General features: G+C 38.8%; 1 protein-coding gene across 3 annotated transcripts in view; it reads right to left on the reverse strand.

Annotated features, from left to right (window-relative positions):
- The window catches only part of Ctnna3 (catenin alpha 3), a 1,520,222-nt gene that overhangs the window by 40,172 nt on the left and 1,459,426 nt on the right, over window positions 1-20,624 (reverse strand). For all 3 annotated transcript variants that reach the window (NM_001426985.1, XM_087597777.1, XM_087597778.1), the window contains 1 exon segment: window positions 18,119-18,253. In NM_001426985.1, the coding sequence (NP_001413914.1) occupies window positions 18,119-18,253 (135 nt within the window).

Here is a 20,624-nt window from a genome sequence, read left to right on the forward strand (position 1 = left end):
TCTGCAGGCACTCAGCGCTATGAATTTTCCTCTTAGCACAGCTTTCATTGTGTCCCATAAGTTTGGGTATGTTGTACCTTCATTTTCATTAAATTCTAAAAAGTCTTTAATTTCTTTCTTTATTTCTTCCTTGACCAGGTTATCATTGAGTAGAGCATTGTTCAATTTCCACGTATATGTGGGCATTCTTCCCTTATTGTTATTGAAGACTAGTTTTAGGCCGTGGTGGTCCGATAGCACGCATGGGATTATTTCTATCTTTCTGTACCTGTTGAGGCCCGTTTTTTGACCAATTATATGGTCAATTTTGGAGAAAGTACCATGAGGAGCTGAGAAGAAGGTATATCCTTTTGCTTTAGGATAGAATGTTCTATAAATATCCATTAAGTCCATTTGGCTCATGACTTCTCTTAGTCTGTCTACGTCTCTGTTTAATTTCTGTTTCCATGATCTGTCCATTGATGAGAGTGGGGTGTTGAAATCTCCTACTATTATTGTATGAGGTGCAATGTGTATTTTGAGCTTTAGTAAGGTTTCTTTTACGTATGTAGGTGCCCTTGTATTTGGGGCATAGATATTTAGGATTGAGAGTTCATCTTGGTGGATTTTTCCTTTGATGAATATGAAGTGTCCTTCCTTATCTTTTTTGATGACTTTTAGTTGAAAATTGATTTTATCTGATATTAGAATGGCTACTCCAGCTTGTTTCTTCCGACCATTTGCTTGGAAAGTTGTTTTCCAGCCTTTCACTCTGAGGTAGTGTCTGTCTTTGTCTCTGAGGTGTGTTTTCTGAAGGCAGCAGAATGCAGGGTCCTCGTTGCGTATCCAGTTTGTTAATCTATGTCTCTTTATTGGGGAGTTGAGGCCATTGATATTGAGAGATATTAAGGAATAGTGATTATTCATATTTGGATGTGAGGTTATGTTCGTGTGCTTTCATTCTCTTTGTTTTGTTGCCAAGACGATTAGTTTCTTGCTTCTTCTAGGGTATAGCTTGCCTCCTTATGTTGGGCTTTACCATCTATTATCATTTGTAGTGCTGGATTTGTAGAAAGATATTGTGTAAATTTGGTTTTGTCATGGAATATCTTGGTTTCTCCATCTATGTTAATTGAGAGTTTTGCAGGATACAGTAACCTGGGCTGGCATTTGTGTTCTCTTAGGGTCTGTATGACATCAGTCCAGGATCTTCTGGCCTTCATAGTTTCTGGCGAAAATTCTGGTGTGATTCTGATAGGTCTGCCTTTATATGTTACTTGACCTTTTTCCCTTACTGCTTTTAATATTCTTTATTTATTTTGTGCGTTTGGTGTTTTGACTATTATGTGACGGGAGGTGTTTCTTTTCTGGTCCAATCTATTTGGGGTTCTGTAGGCTTCTTGTATGCCTATGGGTATCTCTTTTTTTAGGTTAGGGAAGTTTTCTTCTATGATTTTGTTGAAGATATTTACTGGTCCTTTGAGCTGGGAGTCTTCGCTCTCTTCTATACCTATTATCCTTAGGTTTGATCTTCTCATTGAGTCCTGGATTTCCTGTATGTTTTGGACCAGTAGCTTTTTCCGCTTTACATTATCTTTGACAGTTGAGTCAATGATTTCTATGGAATCTTCTGCTCCTGAGATTCTCTCTTCCATCTCCTGTATTCTGTTGGTGAAGCTTGTATCTACAGCTCCTTGTCTCTTCTTTTGGTTTTCTATATCCAGGGTTGTTTCCGTGTGTTCTTTCTTGATTGCTTCTATTTCCATTTTTAATTCCTTCAACTGTTTGATTGTGTTTTCCTGGAATTCTTTCAGGGATTTTTGTGACTCCTCTCTATGGGCTTCTACTTGTTTAATTATGTTTTCCTGGAAATCTTTCAGGCATTTTTGTGATTCCTCTCTGTAGGCTTCTACTTGTTCTCTAAGGGAGTTCTTCACGTCTTTCTTGAAGTCCTCCAGCATCATGATCAAATATGATTTTGAAACTAGATCTTGCTTTTCTGGTGTGTTTAGATATTCCATGTTTGTTTTGGTGGGAGAATTGGGCTCCGATGGTGCCATGTAGTCTTGGTTTCTGTTGCTTGGTTTCCTGTGCTTGCCTCTCGCCATCAGATTATCTCTAGTGTTACTTTGTTCTGCTATTTCTGACAGTGGCTAGACTGCCCTATAAGCCTGTGTGTCAGGAGTGCTGTAGACCTGTTTTCCTGTTTTCTTTCAGCCTGTTATGGGGACAGAGTGTTCTGCTTTCGGGCGTGTAGTTTTTCCTCTCTACAGGTCTTCAGCTGTTCCTGTGGGCCTGTGTCTTGAGTTCACCAGACAGGTCACTTGCAGCAGAAAAGTTGGTCTTACCTGTGGTCCCGAGGCTCAAGTTTGCTCGCAGGGTGCTGCCCACGAGCTCTCCGAGGCGGCAGCAACCAGGAAGACCTGTGCCGCCCTTTCTGGGAGCTTCAGTGCACCAGGGTTCCAGATGGCGTCTGGTGTTTTCCTCTGGCATCCGAGATGTGTGTGCAGAGTGCAGTCTCTTCTGGTTTCCCAGGGTGTCTGCCTCTCTGAGGGTTTAGCTCTCCTTCCCACAGGATTTGGGTTCAGAGAACTGTTTATCAGGTCTGTTTCCTTCAGGTTCCTGCGGTGTCTCAGGCGCAGGGGTCCTGCTGCTCCTGGGCCCTCCCCTACGGAAACCCAGAGGCCTTATACAGTTTCCTCTTGGGCCAGGGATGTGGGCAGGGGTGGGCAGTGTTGGTGGTCTCTTCTGCTCTGCAGTCTCAGGAGTGCCCACCTGACCAGGCGGTGAGGTCTCTCTCTCTCACGGGGTCTGGGAGCAGAGCTAGAACGACTCTTAATTACATTCTCTTATACTCATAGATCAATGCCTTGCTCAACCATCATGAAGGAAGATTCCTCCTGAAGCACAAAGCACAGGAAGAAATACAGAGGGACCACCACAGGCAGCCATTCAAATCCCTCTCCTCAGGCCTCAGGGAAGCTTATAGGAGGCAGAGAGAGTTGTAAGAGTTAGAGAGGATGGGGGACACCAAGAAGACAAGACTCTCAAAATAAACAGGATCAGTGAACCTGTGAACTCACAAAGACTGTGGCACCATGCACATGGCTTGCACAGGTCGCACCCCTTTTTTGTATATATTATGGCTTCTAGTTTATTGTTTTCATAATATTCTTGGGTGTGCTAATTAGTGGGTCTCTAATTACTGTCCCTTCCCTTGGACTGTCCTTCTGGGTTTTAGTTTCATCTAATTCTTATGTGTTATTTTGTCTTATCTCATCATGTTTTACTTTGCTTTATTGACTTTTGTCATTATCTCTTAGAAGGTGGTTGGTTTTCTAATGGGAGATAGAAAGGTTATAGATCCAGAAGGAGGTAGAGATGAACTGGGGGATGAGGAAACAATAATCAGGACATATTATATAAAAAGTCTATTTTCAATAAACAATAGAAAAACTTCAGATAATGAAGACAAACAAGATATGCAGCTTCTTTGGAAGGACAACTGAGGTACTCTGACCTATATATGCACACACACACACACACACACACACACACACACACACACACAGGCATACACATGGACAAGTATATGTACCTACATGCACACACATATTCACATACATGTATCTACACATACAGATCCACGCTATTCTTTCTTCCTTAATATGACTGCCATGGAATTAGAAGATAGTTGCTTAACTTGCTGGAACCTGAGTCAATCAATTAGCCCTGAACTTTTGTAAAAAAAAAATTATAGTTTAAGCAAAGGAGTAAAAGCAACATTAAAAAAAAGCATAATTCTTCCTGATGCCTCATTTTCTAGATCTGATAGTTCAGGATATTCTGTTTATCAGAGAATGCTTACTTTATGTCAATTCTGCTCCAGGCCTTCACTGCCTGCTCATTTATTTTGTTTGTTGGTATGGTATATCTAGTGTACATATGTAATATGATACAGATGAGTATTTTAAATTGAGATTTATTTTTTTAAATGATGCATCTGGGCGTGTCTCTGTATGTATATTTGTATCAATGTAGACGCCCACTGAGGTGAGAAGAGAGAATCAGATACCACAGAGGTATAGAAGTAGGTAATTGTGAAAGGTAGGACACTGACCTTATATCCTCTATACAAGCTATATTCAGTTTTAACTACCAAACTAGAACTCCCTACTCAAGATGACTCTTCAGAGTATCACAGTTTATATTAGACTTCAGAGAAAACACTACACTCATTTTCCCCATGAAAGTAAGTTTATCTTGGCAACAGTTAGAATTAAGGCCTGATGCTGGATAGGGTCTATGGTGTCAGCTGGAGACATACTGGAGCTGGAAACAATAGCAAAGAAGAGTTGGAGTGCAGGGAATAGAGAAGCTCCCGGTTATCCACGTCATCACTTTCCTCTCAGCAATGTGCCTCCTGCCCTGAACTTGTAGGGAGAAGCAAGAAAGCAGACTTCAGCAAAGGCCAAAAAACTAAACAAAAAAAGACGCAAGCACTAGAATTTGATATTGCTAAGCCAAGCTGTGTCAGACTTGTGAGGCCAGAGCATGCTGCTTAGGAACACAAGCTCTGTGGTCAGAAGGCTCGGGTATCAGGCTGGTTTCAACCAGGCACTAATTATATCATCTGAGGGATGACTTACTTAACATCAGATTTGGGCTTTGATATCCAACACTGTGGAAACAATCGATCTTACAAATTGCTTTAAAGGCTAAAATCATTGTAATACAAAAAAAGGAAGAAATTAAAATAGTTTCCCAGTATGTGACAAGTCCCATAGGGTTTCCTTTTGTTTTTCTCGTTGTTACTGCTAAGGGCCATATTATTTTAGTGCATATTGTCATGCAGATTCAGAGATAGACAACATGCTGACACAAAGGAGATATATAAATTATGGTTGTGTACACTTCCACAAATACGGTTGACAGGTTTCACTAATGACAAATACTGTCATTTTCTCGGGTGGCCTTGGACAAATAAAATCCTCAAATGACATCTACCAGCAAGAATCCAGTATTGAAGAAATATATTCCTCCACTAGCCTTACATGATCCACAGATCCAAGGACATAGACCATATGGGTGGCCCTGAATGATGTAATTATTGGTGGCACAGGGGCCTCTTGTATGTGACAGAATTCTGGAATCATCATTAGTAGACTGTGTTCCTAACCTTCATCTAATTAGAGCACTAAAAGCATGCACAAGTTACTAAAGACATATGAGACTATTTATATGCATTATTCACACACACACGCACACACACACACAGACACAAACACACTCTCACACACACGCACTCACACACACGCACACACACATGCACGAGAACACGAGTCAATGCCACATACACATGCTTCTGTAGATATTATTGTAGTAACAAAGCCATTTTCCTGGAGAGCTCTGCAATGTTTGAAAGGCTGCAAGGGCACATTTTTACAAGCTCCTTGCGTGAATTAGCAGTGATCTTTCCCCTCTCTCAAACCACCCTTCCTGACATTGCTCAAGCGGTTGGAGTACTTCACTGACCTTCCCAAAGTGAAGCTACCCAGGGCTGCTCTGGGCTCCATTTGTCACCTTCGCCTTTCTTTGCAGTATGTTTTGAGGTACTTAGTACCATTAGGAAAAATTATGTCACTCCTGGCTTGTACCTGGCCTGGCTCCTGCTCCCAGGTGGAGTAGCAGATGCATAATGGGGCCATTTAAAAATGCTACCTCAGAGAAAACAGCTCTACAAAATTAGTGAGATGATGCCAAGCCGTTCTCGTTCTTTGCTTCCAGCATGAGTTATCTTCCAGGAAAGTGAATTACTGTACCAACCATGGAGCAGCACAATTAAGAGGGAAAGATAGTGGAGGAGCATAAGGCAGCAGCCCATAGATGGTGACGGAGAGAGCGTACAAACCAAAGCCTGCCACTCATACGCCAAAGCATATTGAGCCGTTCAGTATATGGAGTGTTTCAGGTTGTCCCGGAGATTCACGTAATAAACTAAATGTTACCTCAGCAGGAGTTCAAATGAGAGGTCTAATTAAATTAAGTTGTATGAGAAGGAAGTTGTTTCATAGACTCCAGGAAATCATTAAAACAGCAAAGAGAAGAAAGCAAGCTAATGAGGAATGCATACTGCCATGTGTGCACTTGTATGCGTGAGAGACACAAAGACGTCATGATCAGACAACATAAAGTTTCAAAAGCTCTCAGTCTCGAAATTATGAAGAATATTATTTGTCTTAATTAAAAACAACCAATGGTATCTTGAAGCATATATTAGCATGTTGGTTTCAACTTTATTTTAGTGATTGGTGGAAGGTAGGAACACATACATAGACATGCACAGACATGAATGCAAGCAAAACACCTACACACAAAACCTAAAGTACAAAATACTCTGCATGCCTTGTTTGCAGAATCCCGAGTGTTAGCAGAAAATTCAGCCCCAAGTCTCCTGTGATCCAAGGCTTGACAGTATGCCTCCTCCTGACATCTAATATCACAAAGAAACACAGACTGTATTTGCTCATGCAGGTTGTCAGGGTTATTGTTGTCGTGGGCTGTCTCACCAGAAAGCAGCATTTCTGAGTCACATTATTACAAGGCCTATGCGAGATACAGCCATTCAATTTAGACGTACAGAAACTTCAGGTTTAACCCCTGACAGAAGGCATTGTTTTCCACGTAGCCAATTGATATATTAGTGGTATTTAACTAACAGAAAGCATCATTTTCAAATTTAAAACCTGATAAGACATCATCTCTCTCAATAACCACTTATACTATCAGTAGTAATGACTACTTACTAGAATTGCTCATTAAGGTCCAACTCTATATTTATCTAGAGCGAATTTGCTATTACTATCATCGAGACTTTAAATCATGAAGAAAGGGCCAAGACGATGGTTCCAGGACTGAAGTACTTACTGTGAAAGTCTCATGACCTGAATTCAACCCCTGGAAATCACCGACAGGTAGGTAGGAAGAGGAAAGACTCCCTAAGGTTGTCCTCTTGCCTCCCTAAAACATAATGGCATTCACAAATCCACACCGCCACTCTCTTCCTCTCTCCACCTCTCCACTCCCCATTCCCCATTCTGCCATGCATTCCACATGAATAAATAAAATTAAAATATAACAAATTAGGAAGAAAAATTACACTTTTTTGGTAGGAAACTCAGAGAAATGGACGGAAGAAGGGAAGGAGGGAGGGAGGGAGGGAGAGAGGGAGGGAGGGAGGGGGTGTAAGGAAAAAGGATGTAGGAAGCAGGAATGGATAGGGGAGCAGGAGAAGAAGAAAGGAAGGGAAAAGGGGAGAGTGAGAAAGGGAGAAGACATTTATCTCTTGACTAGCTGAGGAATACAGCCTGAGGTCAGAAAAGAAGTGACAACTTTGTGTGCAATCCGCACCATCCTGTGTCTTTGCTCACATGGTTTCCACTCCCGCCTTTATCTGCACTGTGATGAATTCTGAAGTCAACACTGCTCTTGTGGAATCCTTAGCCGCTTGCTGCTTTTCCCCTCTCCTCTTTGCATCTGTGATTTTCATACCAGATTTCCAACTAAACTCACAAGCATCCAAGTGCCTGCATGGAGAGTTCCTCTTACTTTGATGTGTATTTTGCCTAATGGGGAATTGGCTCCTTCCTACAGTTGTCAAATGCATCTTGCTTACCTCCTGGACTTTTCTTCCAACGGGGCTTTGAAGTTCCAAGTTTCAGGTTGCTTAGCATATAAGAGACACAATTAATTTCTTCTCTTCTTTACTATGGGTTGATAACAAGCCAAATCTATTCCCAAGAAGTTAGTTTTACAGTCTAAACTTCTGTTATCATTGATAACAGAATAAAATATAATAATTCAGTTTGTACTTTGAATCATGCAAGAATATTAAAAATAACAATCTGTAAACTAATAGTAAAGACATTATACCCACTTCCTCTATTTCATTTCTCTTTGTAGGCACTGATTTTTGTATCTAATCCAGATGTCTAATCTTGCCTCTCCCTATGACTAAAAATAAGTATCATAAACTAAAACACTGGTCTTCCTAAGAGGAACATCTCAGTGAAGCCAAGTCAAACCAATCCTACTCTCATAATGAAGGTATTATACTAATTTGATATATGTGTATCAACTTTATGCATTAAAAGTCCCTAATTCCTCATCTCTTATTCTTCATGATTAAGGTAAAAGAACACTGCAGTAATGCCCCCCTTAAAACAAAAGAGGCAAAATATTCAGCTCTTTATGTTTTGTGGCAATTATTTCTGAAGAGTGTTTTGGACAAGCTGAAAAGAACAACAAAAACAAGATCAGAAATTTAGGAGGAAGGAATCAAGAAGAATACATAGAAGAATCAGGAAGGAAGATGTTACTGTGTAGATTACATCCTAGTCTAGTCACAGGAACTAGTAGCAAAGAAAGGAGATGGGGAAAGTGGACCTGTTTAGAAAGGTGCTTTGTAGCAACTCCTGTCTGTGTTATTTGGAAATCGGCAGTTCAGTTCACAGGTTAGCAGCAGTAGCTCAATCCTCTCGCACACATTTTACGGATATATCAGCAGTCCAGTTTGGTAGAGTTTGGATAGCAAAAATAAATAACAGTGGTGGCACTGCCTAGCAAAGACAGCCAGGCCTCAAGCTCAGCTCAAATGAGCAGGAGCGATGAGGGCCAACATGAAAACCCGCAAAAGATCTCAGCTGTGCCTCTCTCAGAGACGCTAAGGTCAGCGAAGACAAAAGACCAACAACCATTACATAGCTAGCCCTATAAACAAGTCTAGCTCAGTTTCCATCACTGTCCACTGCATCCTATTTATACCCCTATAAACATCACATGTTCTCTATGGGTCTTGCCTCAACCCATGTCTTGCCTCAGCATGTACATCTGTCTCAGCTGACATCACTCTGCCAATCAGCCCAAGTCCACAGGACAGGCAAGAAACTACAGCTCAACCCAGAAGTCTTTTGATGATTCTTTCTATGGACTTGACTAATACGGCTCAATTATGTATTGTAAGACAGACCAATGAATGTATGACCTTAAGAATACTACATCATGTATCCTTTTATGTGTTTGCTTTAACAGAACATCGTTTTGCCTATATCTGCTTCACAAATCTGTCTTATTCTTTCTCTTATGCTTGTGTAAGAAATAACCCACTTTCACGTGTTTGCCCCAGCAAAACACCATTCAACACAACTGACTTTCCAAAGAACCCTTAAGTTTCCACTTCAGAACATGGTGCCCAAGAATCTGGTCCTGAGCCTACTGAGGCCCTACCTCTGTGTCCTGGAACAAGTAATTAAAATAATTACGACATAAAATCCTACTACAGTACTTCCTAATGTTACTGCATCTGGATACATTACACGCTATAGGGATTTCTGATTAGTATGATTTTACAAATCAACCAACCAACGAACAAAACCTACTTTTTAGAGCCAAGTTTTTTAATAAAAAAAAAGGAAACCTTCCTTCTTTGTCTCCTTTTTCTTCTTTTTTCCTCTCCCTATCCCCATTTCCTTTATTTCCTCTTTAATTTAATACTTTGACTCATGTCTTTTTCTTGATAAATATCTCTGCTAATTTTCAAAGTCTTTCTTTTTTCTATTTTCTCATTTTTTTCTTGCCTACACAAATGGATACACTAGATCGGGAAAGCTCATTAGGTAATCCCTTAATGCCACAACATGGCAAAAACATTAGCTTACTAAGTTATTTGTATGTACTTGGTTGCTTATGTTCTGTGGACCCTGGTGGCTCCTTTGGTCAATAGCTATATTACTGCTGACCCTTATCATTCCTTAATTGATATATACTGCTCCCTGATGTAAACTGGAGTTCAGTTGCAGTTGTCTGGAAATTTTTCAAATATTGCTGATCTTCTCTCTCTTTCTCTCGATGGATTACTTTCATATATTTCTCTAATTTTAAAAAGTGTGGCTTTGACACAACTGCCTCAGGGTAAGAAAGTACAATTAAACACAGTAATGGAAAGCCACAGAACACAGCAGTTACATAATTAATCAATTTTAAGTAGAATAAAATTTGGTGAGCTAAAAACATGGCAGCAGGAAAAAGGGTAATTTTAAGACTTTAAAGCTGTTCACAATTTGATTTTTCCCCCAAATTTATATATATTAACACAGTAGACTATAAGATTGTATTTTTTATCTTTTAAGGCATGTTTCATGTAATACAACAGTTATCCCACTGGCTATTGTGCTTCCAGAGACAAGAGGAGCAATTGAGAGTATTTTGGACGACTGACTTCTGGTAACCTAGGTACTGGATAATCACTTAGAGGTTATAATATATATATATATATATATTATATATTATATATTATATATATTAATATGCATATATTAATATATATTATATATAGGACCTCAAATTCCTCTTAATTTCAGAGGTCCTCTGAATTCAGACTGGCTGTGGAGACTGAGCCTCTATTACCTTTTTAGCAACCTAGGTACTTTCCACATAGTGATTTTCTGAATTGGCATTTTAGGTGGCTCTCTTGTGATCTGAGAGAAAACACTTGGAAAGTCACTGTGGTTTCAGGTTCCTGTGATGGCGGATGAACAGGCTGGGGCACATTCCACTACCAGGCAATATCCTGAACCCTGTATGAGCATACAGCTTCTCAGGCCTCTATCTCAAATCACTGTGGCTACCTTAGGCTGCTTTCTCTTCTGAGCAATTCAGAGAAGTGATTGAGAGTATGGCCATCTTAATTCTGTTTCTACAATGAAGTCTAGAAAGAGAACTCGAATTTCACTGTTAACAGAAGATGTCTCCAATTTTATCAGAAGATGGGATCAAGGAGTAAGGACCTCTTCAACTCTCCACTCATCTATCTTTATGTGTGATTGTATCTTAATTCACCTCAGTGCCAGCTCAGACAAAAAACTCCCTCAATTTCCAACCCCAATCCCTCTAATTTTTCTCTTAATCCCATCCCTCTCACTCCCGAAAGCATTATCTTCTCTGTTATTGTGTCCATTCTTCATTGACTTCTTTGTTTTGCCATGATTCTTTTTCTTTATGTGAGAATTCTTCAGTTAATACCATATAAAATTATATAACTACCAAAGGATAAGGAGGCTTTTAGTACACCTATGACTTTGTTTGTTTGGGAACACTCTACCCACTCTCCCCTTCTTGCCAACCTACTTGATGGTCTCCCCAGTGTTCTGATCTTATCATTTCTTTTTCTCTGCATTGGTTTTCATCTCACTTGATATCATCCGCATCATCCCGTTTCCAATACACCAGGTAAAGCTGGGTAGTTACTAAGAATCAATTGAACATGTACTCTTAAGGCTCAGGGAACATGAATTGTCTATATCATTTAAAGTCTTCAACTCCTGCAAAGTAAATCATTTAAGATATGGAAGAACCTCAATTTTCACAAGAGATTATACATGGCTGTCATTAACTCTTCCTGGAATTTAGAGGTTTTTGTTAGTTTTAGTTTTATACAGATTGGTTTTAAGTATTTACCTTCTCTTGGCTATTCTGACAGAAGGGGAATTAACAGAGCATTAAAACCCAGTCTTGTTCTAAAAAAAAAAGAATTTTAGAGGAAGAACAAGTTGACCTTTAACTTGGGATACGATTAGAGAAAATGCCAAGGAAACAATATAGAAGTTAATAAAATTTTAACATTATGTTTAATTAGGAAAAGGAAGGAAAAAATGGAGTCAGTTGGCCCTTGACAAATACATTTTTGATTTGTTTCTTTGTTTGAGACAGGGTCTCATTAAAAACCCCAGCTGAGTCACCAAACTCAGAAACTATTGGGGATGCCAAGAAGTGCAGGCTGACAGATGTCTGATATAGCTGTCTCATGAGAGGCTCTGCCAGAGCCTAAAAAATACAGAGGTGATACTCACAGCCAACCATTGGACTGAGCCTGGGGACCCCAATGAAAGAGTCAGAGAAAGGAATGAAGGAGCTGAAGGGGTTTGCAACTCCACAGGAAGAACAATAGTATCAACCAACCAGAGCTCCCAGGGACTAAACCAACAACCAAAGAGTGCACATGGAGTGACCGATGGCTCCAGTTGCATATATAGCAGAGGATTGTATTGTCTGGCATCAATGGGAGGGGAGACCCTTGGTCCTGTGAAGGCTCGATGCCACAGGGTAGAGGAATGCCAGGGCAGGGAGGAAGGAGGGAGTGGGTCGGGGAACACCCTCATAGAAGCAGGGGGAGTGGGAATAGGATAGAGAGTTGCCAGAGGAAAAAAACCAGGAGAGAAGCTAACATTTGAAATGCAAATAAAGAAAATGTCCAATAAAAGAAAAACAACAGGTTACTTGATTCACTAAGTACACTATAATGTATATGACACACTGAATCTGTAATAAATAACAATTTTTTTAAAGCAAATGTTTTAAACATGAGCATGCGCTGCTGAGTTTCTGGTTCCCACAGAGGAACATGCTAGAAATTGTTAGCTGCCACCAATGCCCACTCTTTCCTTCATAGCAACTGGCTACACAGAGGAAAGGATCTGTATCCAGGCATCATTTTCATGCTTTGTCATTGGGAAAACTTCGCCTGTTACTGTCTAGAGGAAATGAAGCCAGGGACGCGTGCTTCAGCTTCGTTCATTCTGACTGAACACATTTCTTTGGCTTAGGGAATAATGCAACCAGAGCCAGAGGTACGAAGTGGAAGGAGCAAAAGAGCCTGACTTCCTGATAACTCTCAGAACCTCTGGGAGACACTACCTCCCAATTTGGTCAATGCTTCAAAATAAACCTGCATACTGCGAAAGGTCTCCTGGAACTACACTATGTGGAAAAAAAATTCTATCTCAGCAGTTTCTCCAGATCCTTCTCCAGCACTGATTTAATTCATGGTGCCTCCAGTCGCTTCTCTGGCCCTGCTTCCCTAAGAGCCACCATTGCATGCCCTGGTTCTCCGGATCGTTCTCCCCTCAGACATCCCATCATCACCTAACTTCGATGAATAAAATTGAACACGTCTACCTACTCTTCTAGATGCGATGTGTCCACCATGTGCAGCGTTTCATGTTGCCATTGCTAGCTAAGTTCCCAATGCCGAGAACATTGAAGTCTTACCTGCTCTTCACCCTTAGCATATGATAGCATATCGACCTCACACTTCACATGCTCGCTGAGATTCCACAGATACAGGCTTGCTCACTGCTTCCTTCTGAATCCTATGAAAACAAGCCTTTCCAACCTAGTGGTTTTCCTCCTGAACCCCTGCTTTGTTTTGTTCTTTGATCTATTAGTAACATTGTATAGTTAACTTCCAAATGGACAGATCTCTCTTTGTTCCCCTCAAACTTAAAGCCAACTATCTCTGAAGGGAAGTTCCGTTTACTGCCACACCACAGCTTACATACACACCAAGAGTATGAACAATACTATCTTCATTCAAACTACCCTGGACATCCTGATGTATCTTCTGCCTGGGCCTTCTTGAGTCCTTCCTCCAAAAGAGCAGTCTGATAGCCACTGAACAGTCAGGCGCCATTTGCATCAGGCAATTTCTGTAGCTTTCTCTTCCCCGCTCTGCATACTAGAGGGATTAATTATTCCCATGCCTATTCAACCATGTGGATCTGTGCACATTCCTCATACATGGCTTATTGTATTGATTTACACTACTGCCACACACTCAAATGTATTTTGTGTTACTTTTATGTAAGTAAGTAAGTAAGTAATTAAGTAAGTAAGTAAGTAAGTATTCATTATATGATTTCACTGTGTCGTCCCGGCTGTCCTAGAATTCACTCTGTAGACCAAACTGACCCAATCTCAGAAATCTGTCTGTCTTTGCCTCCCAATTGTTGGGGTTAAAGGTGTGAGCCACCACTGCCACTTTTATATGGACTTGAACATCATAAAAGACCCACTGGCTAGGCCACTATCCTGTAATTCAGGTGTATTAGTGTACTTGGCACAAAGAGAAACTCAGTCCCTTTTCTGTGATTTTAATGAACTGTACCTTGGTTTCTTAGAGTTAGATCATGCAACTTCAAGATAAATGTGTATCATATAGACTTACAAATGAGAGGGTATGGATTTTAATTCGATGCTATATTATGTGGATGTATTTCAAATAATTTCACTTCATTAATTCAGCTTCTCTGCTGTAACCACCAGAACTCACAGAATATACTCTGCCTATTCACTTCAGAATCCCAAACTCTCCATCATACTTCTTTATTAAGCATATTTTCAGGAGACCTGTCACATGAACCTCATGTTGTAATAAATGCATCCTCTAGTGAACTCTGTAGTTTTAAATATAAAAATCTGTGTGATATTTAAAAGCGAGTTTCTGTGCTTTAGAAGCTTGGTTGAGAAACCTCCTAACAGTTTAGTTTTCGATTTAAAGAAGAAAAAGAAAAGACAGACATAAAAGCAAAAAGACAAAGAAAGGGAGAAGGTGACTAGAGGATCACTGAAATATTCAAGCAAGTGTTTAGATTGGCACACGACAATGAGATGTACTTTGAAAGCTTTCCTGGTCTCCCTCAAGGCAGACGTTGAGAATGTAAAAGCGGGCGTGCTTTCTTCTGGCAGACTTATTTTTCTAATGGAGAATTAGGAGCAAAATGATGACAAATCGCTTTGGGTACATAATAATCCATGGACATATGATGACTCCGCTTTCAAATGGTAAGTTCCAGATTTTAAATGCCTCCTGCCCTTTCTGTCTATACAATATGTGGTTCGTGAATTTGAATCATCACACTGAACAATGGTGAATATAATGCCATTTACATAGCTCAAGGGGATTGCATTTTTGGATGGACAATGAGTCACCATTCCTTCCTTCCTTTCTTTCTTTCTTTCTTTCTTTCTTTCTTTCTTTCTTTCTTTCTTTCTTTCTTTCTTTTCGGAGCTGGGGACCGAACCCAGGGCCTTGCGCTTGCTAGGCAAGCGCTCTACCACTGAGCTAAATCCCCAACCCCATGAGTTGCCATTCTTTTAAAAAATACATTTTGTTATTGAAAACAATTTTAATAAAAGATACTTTGATCATATTCTTCACCTCTCCAAGTCCTTCTAGACCCTTTGCCCTCTTCCTGCACTCCCTTTAAGTACTTTGTCTAAAAACAAAACAAAAATCCAATGTAACAACCAAACCTCTAAAACTAAAAATGAAAAACAAAGCAAACAAAAACAAAATAAAATACCATCCCCCCAACAAAACAAAACAAAACAAAAACCCCACAATCCACTAACTGAAACTAAATAAAAGTATACATAAAATATAACTATGGTGTCCAATATGTGTTGATCGACTACTCGAGAACATGAGTCCCTCCTTGGAGTGAATATATATAGTGTCACTCCATTGGAGAAAACTGATTTTCCCACTCTCAGCATGTAGAAACGACAGTTCAGTTGTTAACATTTACGCAAGTGGCTAGGTTTTCACTCAGTCATTTTTTCTCAATATGACAAAAAATATAAAGAGATAAAGCAAAACTACCATATAAAAGTTGGGCAGGACAAACTAACAGAAGGAACAAAGTCCCAAAGAAGGCACAAGAATGAGAAACCCACTCGTTTGCACACTTGGAACTCTCATTAGAACACTAAACTGGGAGCCCTAATATGAACACAGAGGACCTGGTGCAGTCCCCACATACTCTGCTTCAGTCTCTGTGAGTTTGTATGAGTTCTGCTCATGTTGATTTGACAGCCTTGTCTGCTAGTGGTCCTCTACCTGTTCATGCTCTTACAATCTTTCCACTTCCTATTTGGCATGGTTCCCGAGCTCTGAGATCAGGGGTTTGACGGAGACACCCCATTCAGGACTGAGTGCTCCAAGATCTCTCCTTCTCAGCGCTCCTCACTGTGAGTATTTGTTCCCTCTGGTGCAAGAGGAAGCTTCTCTGAGTCTATGCTAAACATGACATTTACTTATAAATATAGAAGTCATATACTTTAATAACCATGTCAAGACTGGACTTGTGGACTTGCATCACATATTTTGAGAGGATTTTCTGGGTAAGACGAAAGCCATTGCATATATTTGGAAAATAACATTTGTGTGAACTTGGACCTTAAAGAGATGATGACTTTGTGAAATACTGAATGAGAAAAAGATTGGATGCCTAATAATTCACAAATGGAACTCAGCTTAATATACCTATGTAATATGCTCATAAAAATAGTCATTGACTTACAATGATATTGCCTATATTTTTTAAAGTTTAAAGACTGGGCAGACAACACAATAGTCAGTAGAAACCAAACACTAAATATTGAATCCAGATCTTTTTCTGCAATAGCATTGGGCAGTATGTGACATAACAACAATATTACTGCTGTTGACATTGTCCTCATATGGTGGACAAGAATGAGTGTGACAGTATTTCCTGACCTTGATATAGTTATTCAACATTTTATGTAAAATATTCCACATGTTTAAACACACACTGTGTTTTAAAATGTGTGTAGTATGTAAATAAGCATGTAAGTTCTCTTCATGTTTAATGTAGAATAAGCTACAATGTTCGATGGGGTTATATGAATTAAATTAATTTCCTACTTATGATGTTCGCAATGCACAGCTGGTTAATCACTATATAATTACAATGAAAGTAAGAAAACATCAATAATCAATATCTTCAAAATTTTCTATGGGCTATAAGTACCCATGAATATGTGTATATTCTACCTAGATATGCTGATATAGCTTATATGGCTTTGATTTAATAAAATATATTTTCTTTGAAAAATGAAAGGATATTTACATTGATATTAATCTGGGTGATATTCTAAAATTTGTATATCAAGAAATAAATCTTTATTCTTGCCTCTGACCTTTACTGGAAGGAAAAGCAAGACATTCCTTCTCATCTTACAAGCCTCAATTTCCTCATAGATTTAATGCTGGGCAGCAGAAAAAAAAAAAAAAACAAAACAAAAAAAAAAACCCAGAGGTCTCTGATGGGAACCTCCAACTTTGTCATTTATTTTATGACCCCAGAGAAGTTACTTAACCTTTCTGAATCAATTGATTCAGATATTAAAGAAAACAAAACAATCAAATAAATGTCTCCCTGGAATGCAATTGTAATGATGGAGCTTAAATTCAGGTTAGAGATAGATAATCAATAATGATTAGTTTCCTCTCTCTGCCCCTGATGATAACCTTTGCTTTTTTTCTTTTGTAACTGCATTGACTTGAAGACCATCGATATGTTAGGAGAAAGTCCAATGCCAGGATGTAGACTGCTGAGATGCTGCTAATACATAAGGACACTGGTACAGATGCCTACAAACTGTCCCAGCAATGTGGCTTCCTAAAATGTTCATCACGCTTTCTTGACTTTAACTTAAATTTATAATCTTGGTACATGTCCTTCTCAAAGTCACTGATCACTGAATCCAATACAGACATCAAATATGTTTTTATTACTGTGTCTGCTCTAGAGAAATGATCTAATGTTATTAAAAGATGAGTACAAACGACCAGACATTATTTCTACCATGGAAATTTAAAAGGTGAGTGAAACTCGAGGCCACCGAAGAATTTATGCAAGTTCCTTTAACCCAAAATATTTATAATACACTATTTCAAAAATTATGTATGGATTTTTTTAAATCTCAGGCTGGAACTTCTGTGTAATAAAACTAAATATGTAGAAAATGAAGACTAATAAATAATAATAGAATAATTAATTAATCTATGCTTTTATATTTCCTTACTTTAAAATTTTACAGGACTCATTTCAGAGTTCTGTCTGTATACGTTATAAGGTTTGAAAACATTCTATATGACCATGAATTTCTTATCAAAGTAGTGCCCAAAAGCTGATATATTTCTTAATCGCTGAGGTAAAAATAATATATATATATACATATGTATACATACACAATACACATGTGCTCATAAACACACACACACACATATATATGTATATATATATATATAATATATATGAACATTTTAAAAAGAAACCTGGAAAGTGTCCTTCCTTATTTAATTACATGTAGTTTGTACTAACTGTGATGGAGTTTGTCCTGTGTCAAATTCATCTGAGAGAAATGCTGAGCTGCACCGTGGTTGCTCTGTTTCTAGTGTCTTCTGTGTGAAACTATGGAAGTGACAGGCAGTACTCACAGCTGACACGATGAGCTCTCCCCCCAGGTTTTGGATCTCTGCTTTAACTTGACTGCAGATTTTCAGCTGGTGGGAGTAGAATTTAATCTGTTCCAGGTAAGCCAGCAAGTCTTGTTTGCAGGGTGGATCTGGACACTGCAAATGTATCAGAGATAAAAACAGAAACAGTTAAGCAAAGGAGAGGCACCTCAGAGTGAGCAGGACACAAACCATGGTTACCTTACGGGGCAGCAACTTTTTATAAACCCCATTTCTCATGTCAGCCCAAGTATAGTCCCATATTCTTCATTGGAAAGCTCCTGTAGAAACAACTTCTTTGCCCTTCAGTGGAAATCACCGAGTTTACCCAAAGTACATGTAAGGAATTTACAGATCTGAAAAATGCATAATATTCTCCCTTCAATTGTGTCAGCCTTGAGATGATGTTTTTGAATAGACATGAAGAAATAGTAATAAGAAATTGTCCTATCTCCCAGAATCACTCTAAGATCATTCCTTGGAATGCATAGTTTTCTGCTGTCTGCCCTGTGATATTTGTATGAGGATACTAAATCTGCAACAAAGCATATTATGCTATATCATTTTCAGCTTTAAATGCTATTATTATTACAGATAAAGACAATTATTTTTACCTGAGATTACATCTACAAATTCAGTGCAGGCAAGAAGGAGAAAACTCACAGGGTTTAAGGATATCTCCAACCTCCTTTTCAATAACAGTCCCCCTTGGTGCTTTATTCTCTATAAGGAACTCCTGAGAAAATACTTTTGTGTTTCACTGCAATAGGAAGAACATCTCAGGAAAAAGGTGAGTCTTTGTATTGTCTTCCACATGAAGTTGAATGCTTAGGAGGTATTTTTTACCTTAATTTCATTATTAGTAAGATTTCATAAGAACATAGACATGAAAAAAGAATCCCATGAAAAATTTATTGCTACAGCACTTAAAAAGTAAAAAAAAAATTAAAGTAATGTGAAACAGTCATAAGAAGTAATGTGAATGTCTGTCTGCATACTGTGACACTGCATTGTTTCGGAGTATTTTTAAGGGCTGCAGGGGGTATGGCCTTATGGTGGTTAAGAGTGCTTGCTGCCCTTGTAGAGAATCCAAGTGCAGGTCCTCAAACCTATGCCAGGTACCTCACAACGACCTGGACCTCCAAGTTTCAGGACTTGTGACACCCTTTTCTGGTTTCTACAGCAACCTACAGACTTATGACATTCACTTACATGGACAAACACATATGGATAAACAAAACAATAGACAATAAAACATTTTAAAATGTTATAGGAGAGAAAGTATTTCAGTGGTTGAAGGTTAAAATCTCAGAATTTAAAATTTCAAGCATCCCTTCAACTAAACTGTATTGGAAAAATATGGATTTAAATAAAAACATCCCAAAAGGGAAATCTATGAAAATGATGAATAAATATATTACAGTCAGTAGTCTTCACTTTCTTCAGAAATTTCATCAGCATTGAAATAAATACATAGTATTTCCATAATTATAAGATGTTTAAAATATTTAAATCAAATTATATAAATTTATGAGTTAAAAGGTAGGCTGAACAGCCATCAATGAGATGGCTCAAGCAAAGGCACTCGTCACCAAATCTGACAACCAGAGTTCAATTCTTAGAACTCACAATGTAGAAGAGGAGTTCAGACTCCTTTAAATTATCCTCTAACCTCTGCATGTACAATGTGGCATGTGGGTCCTGCCCCCACCACCATATGTAAATAAAGGTAAAAAAGTGAAATGAGGAAATAATAAAACTTCTCATGAATTCATCCTCCAAAATCCACTAAGGAGAGGTCACAAGACTCATGTAGACACCAGAATCCCAAACTGCTCAGTTCATATTAAATAAAATAGCAAAGTGTTTGGATAGAACCTAAAAAACCCTCTTGGTAAAGTTTAAATATATCTATATTGCATATAAATAATTAATGCAAAGTAAACAGTACATGAATAGTTGGTGCATTGTATTGCTTGGAAAATAATGGCTTGCAGGAAAAGACAGTACGTATATACCTCCAAATGGCTACCTATTGAAAATTCAACTGGAGAGGACTGAATTGGTGGATATAGGACTCCTATGTCTAGATGGGTGAATAATTTAGAACTAAGATGAGGGACTGTCCTCAGAACTCTATCCCATTTCATATTGTTAACCACTCTGAGTTACATATCTCCAAGTCAGCTGCACAAGATTAGAACATGGGAACTTGTACTCAATATCCTTAATACTCAATAAATGAAGAAAATATACTCCTTTGTAGGAACAATTCCACCTATGGACAGAAACAGACACATGCATAGCATGGTGAACACGGCAGCAGCAGCAAGGAAGACGTTAAATATGACAGCAAAAGAAGTTGAGATGATTGGTATTTCTTTTCATTTTTTTTTCACGTATTCACTTTACATCCTGTTTGCTGCCCACCTCTGAATCACCCCTTCCACAATTCTTACCTCATCCTCCCTCCCCTTCTCCTCTGAGC

The sequence above is a fragment of the Rattus norvegicus genome, chromosome 20, assembly GCF_021556685.1.
Source record: "Rattus norvegicus strain SHRSP/BbbUtx chromosome 20, alternate assembly SHRSP_T2T, whole genome shotgun sequence".
In the NCBI taxonomy this organism is placed as follows: Eukaryota; Metazoa; Chordata; class Mammalia; order Rodentia; family Muridae; genus Rattus; species Rattus norvegicus.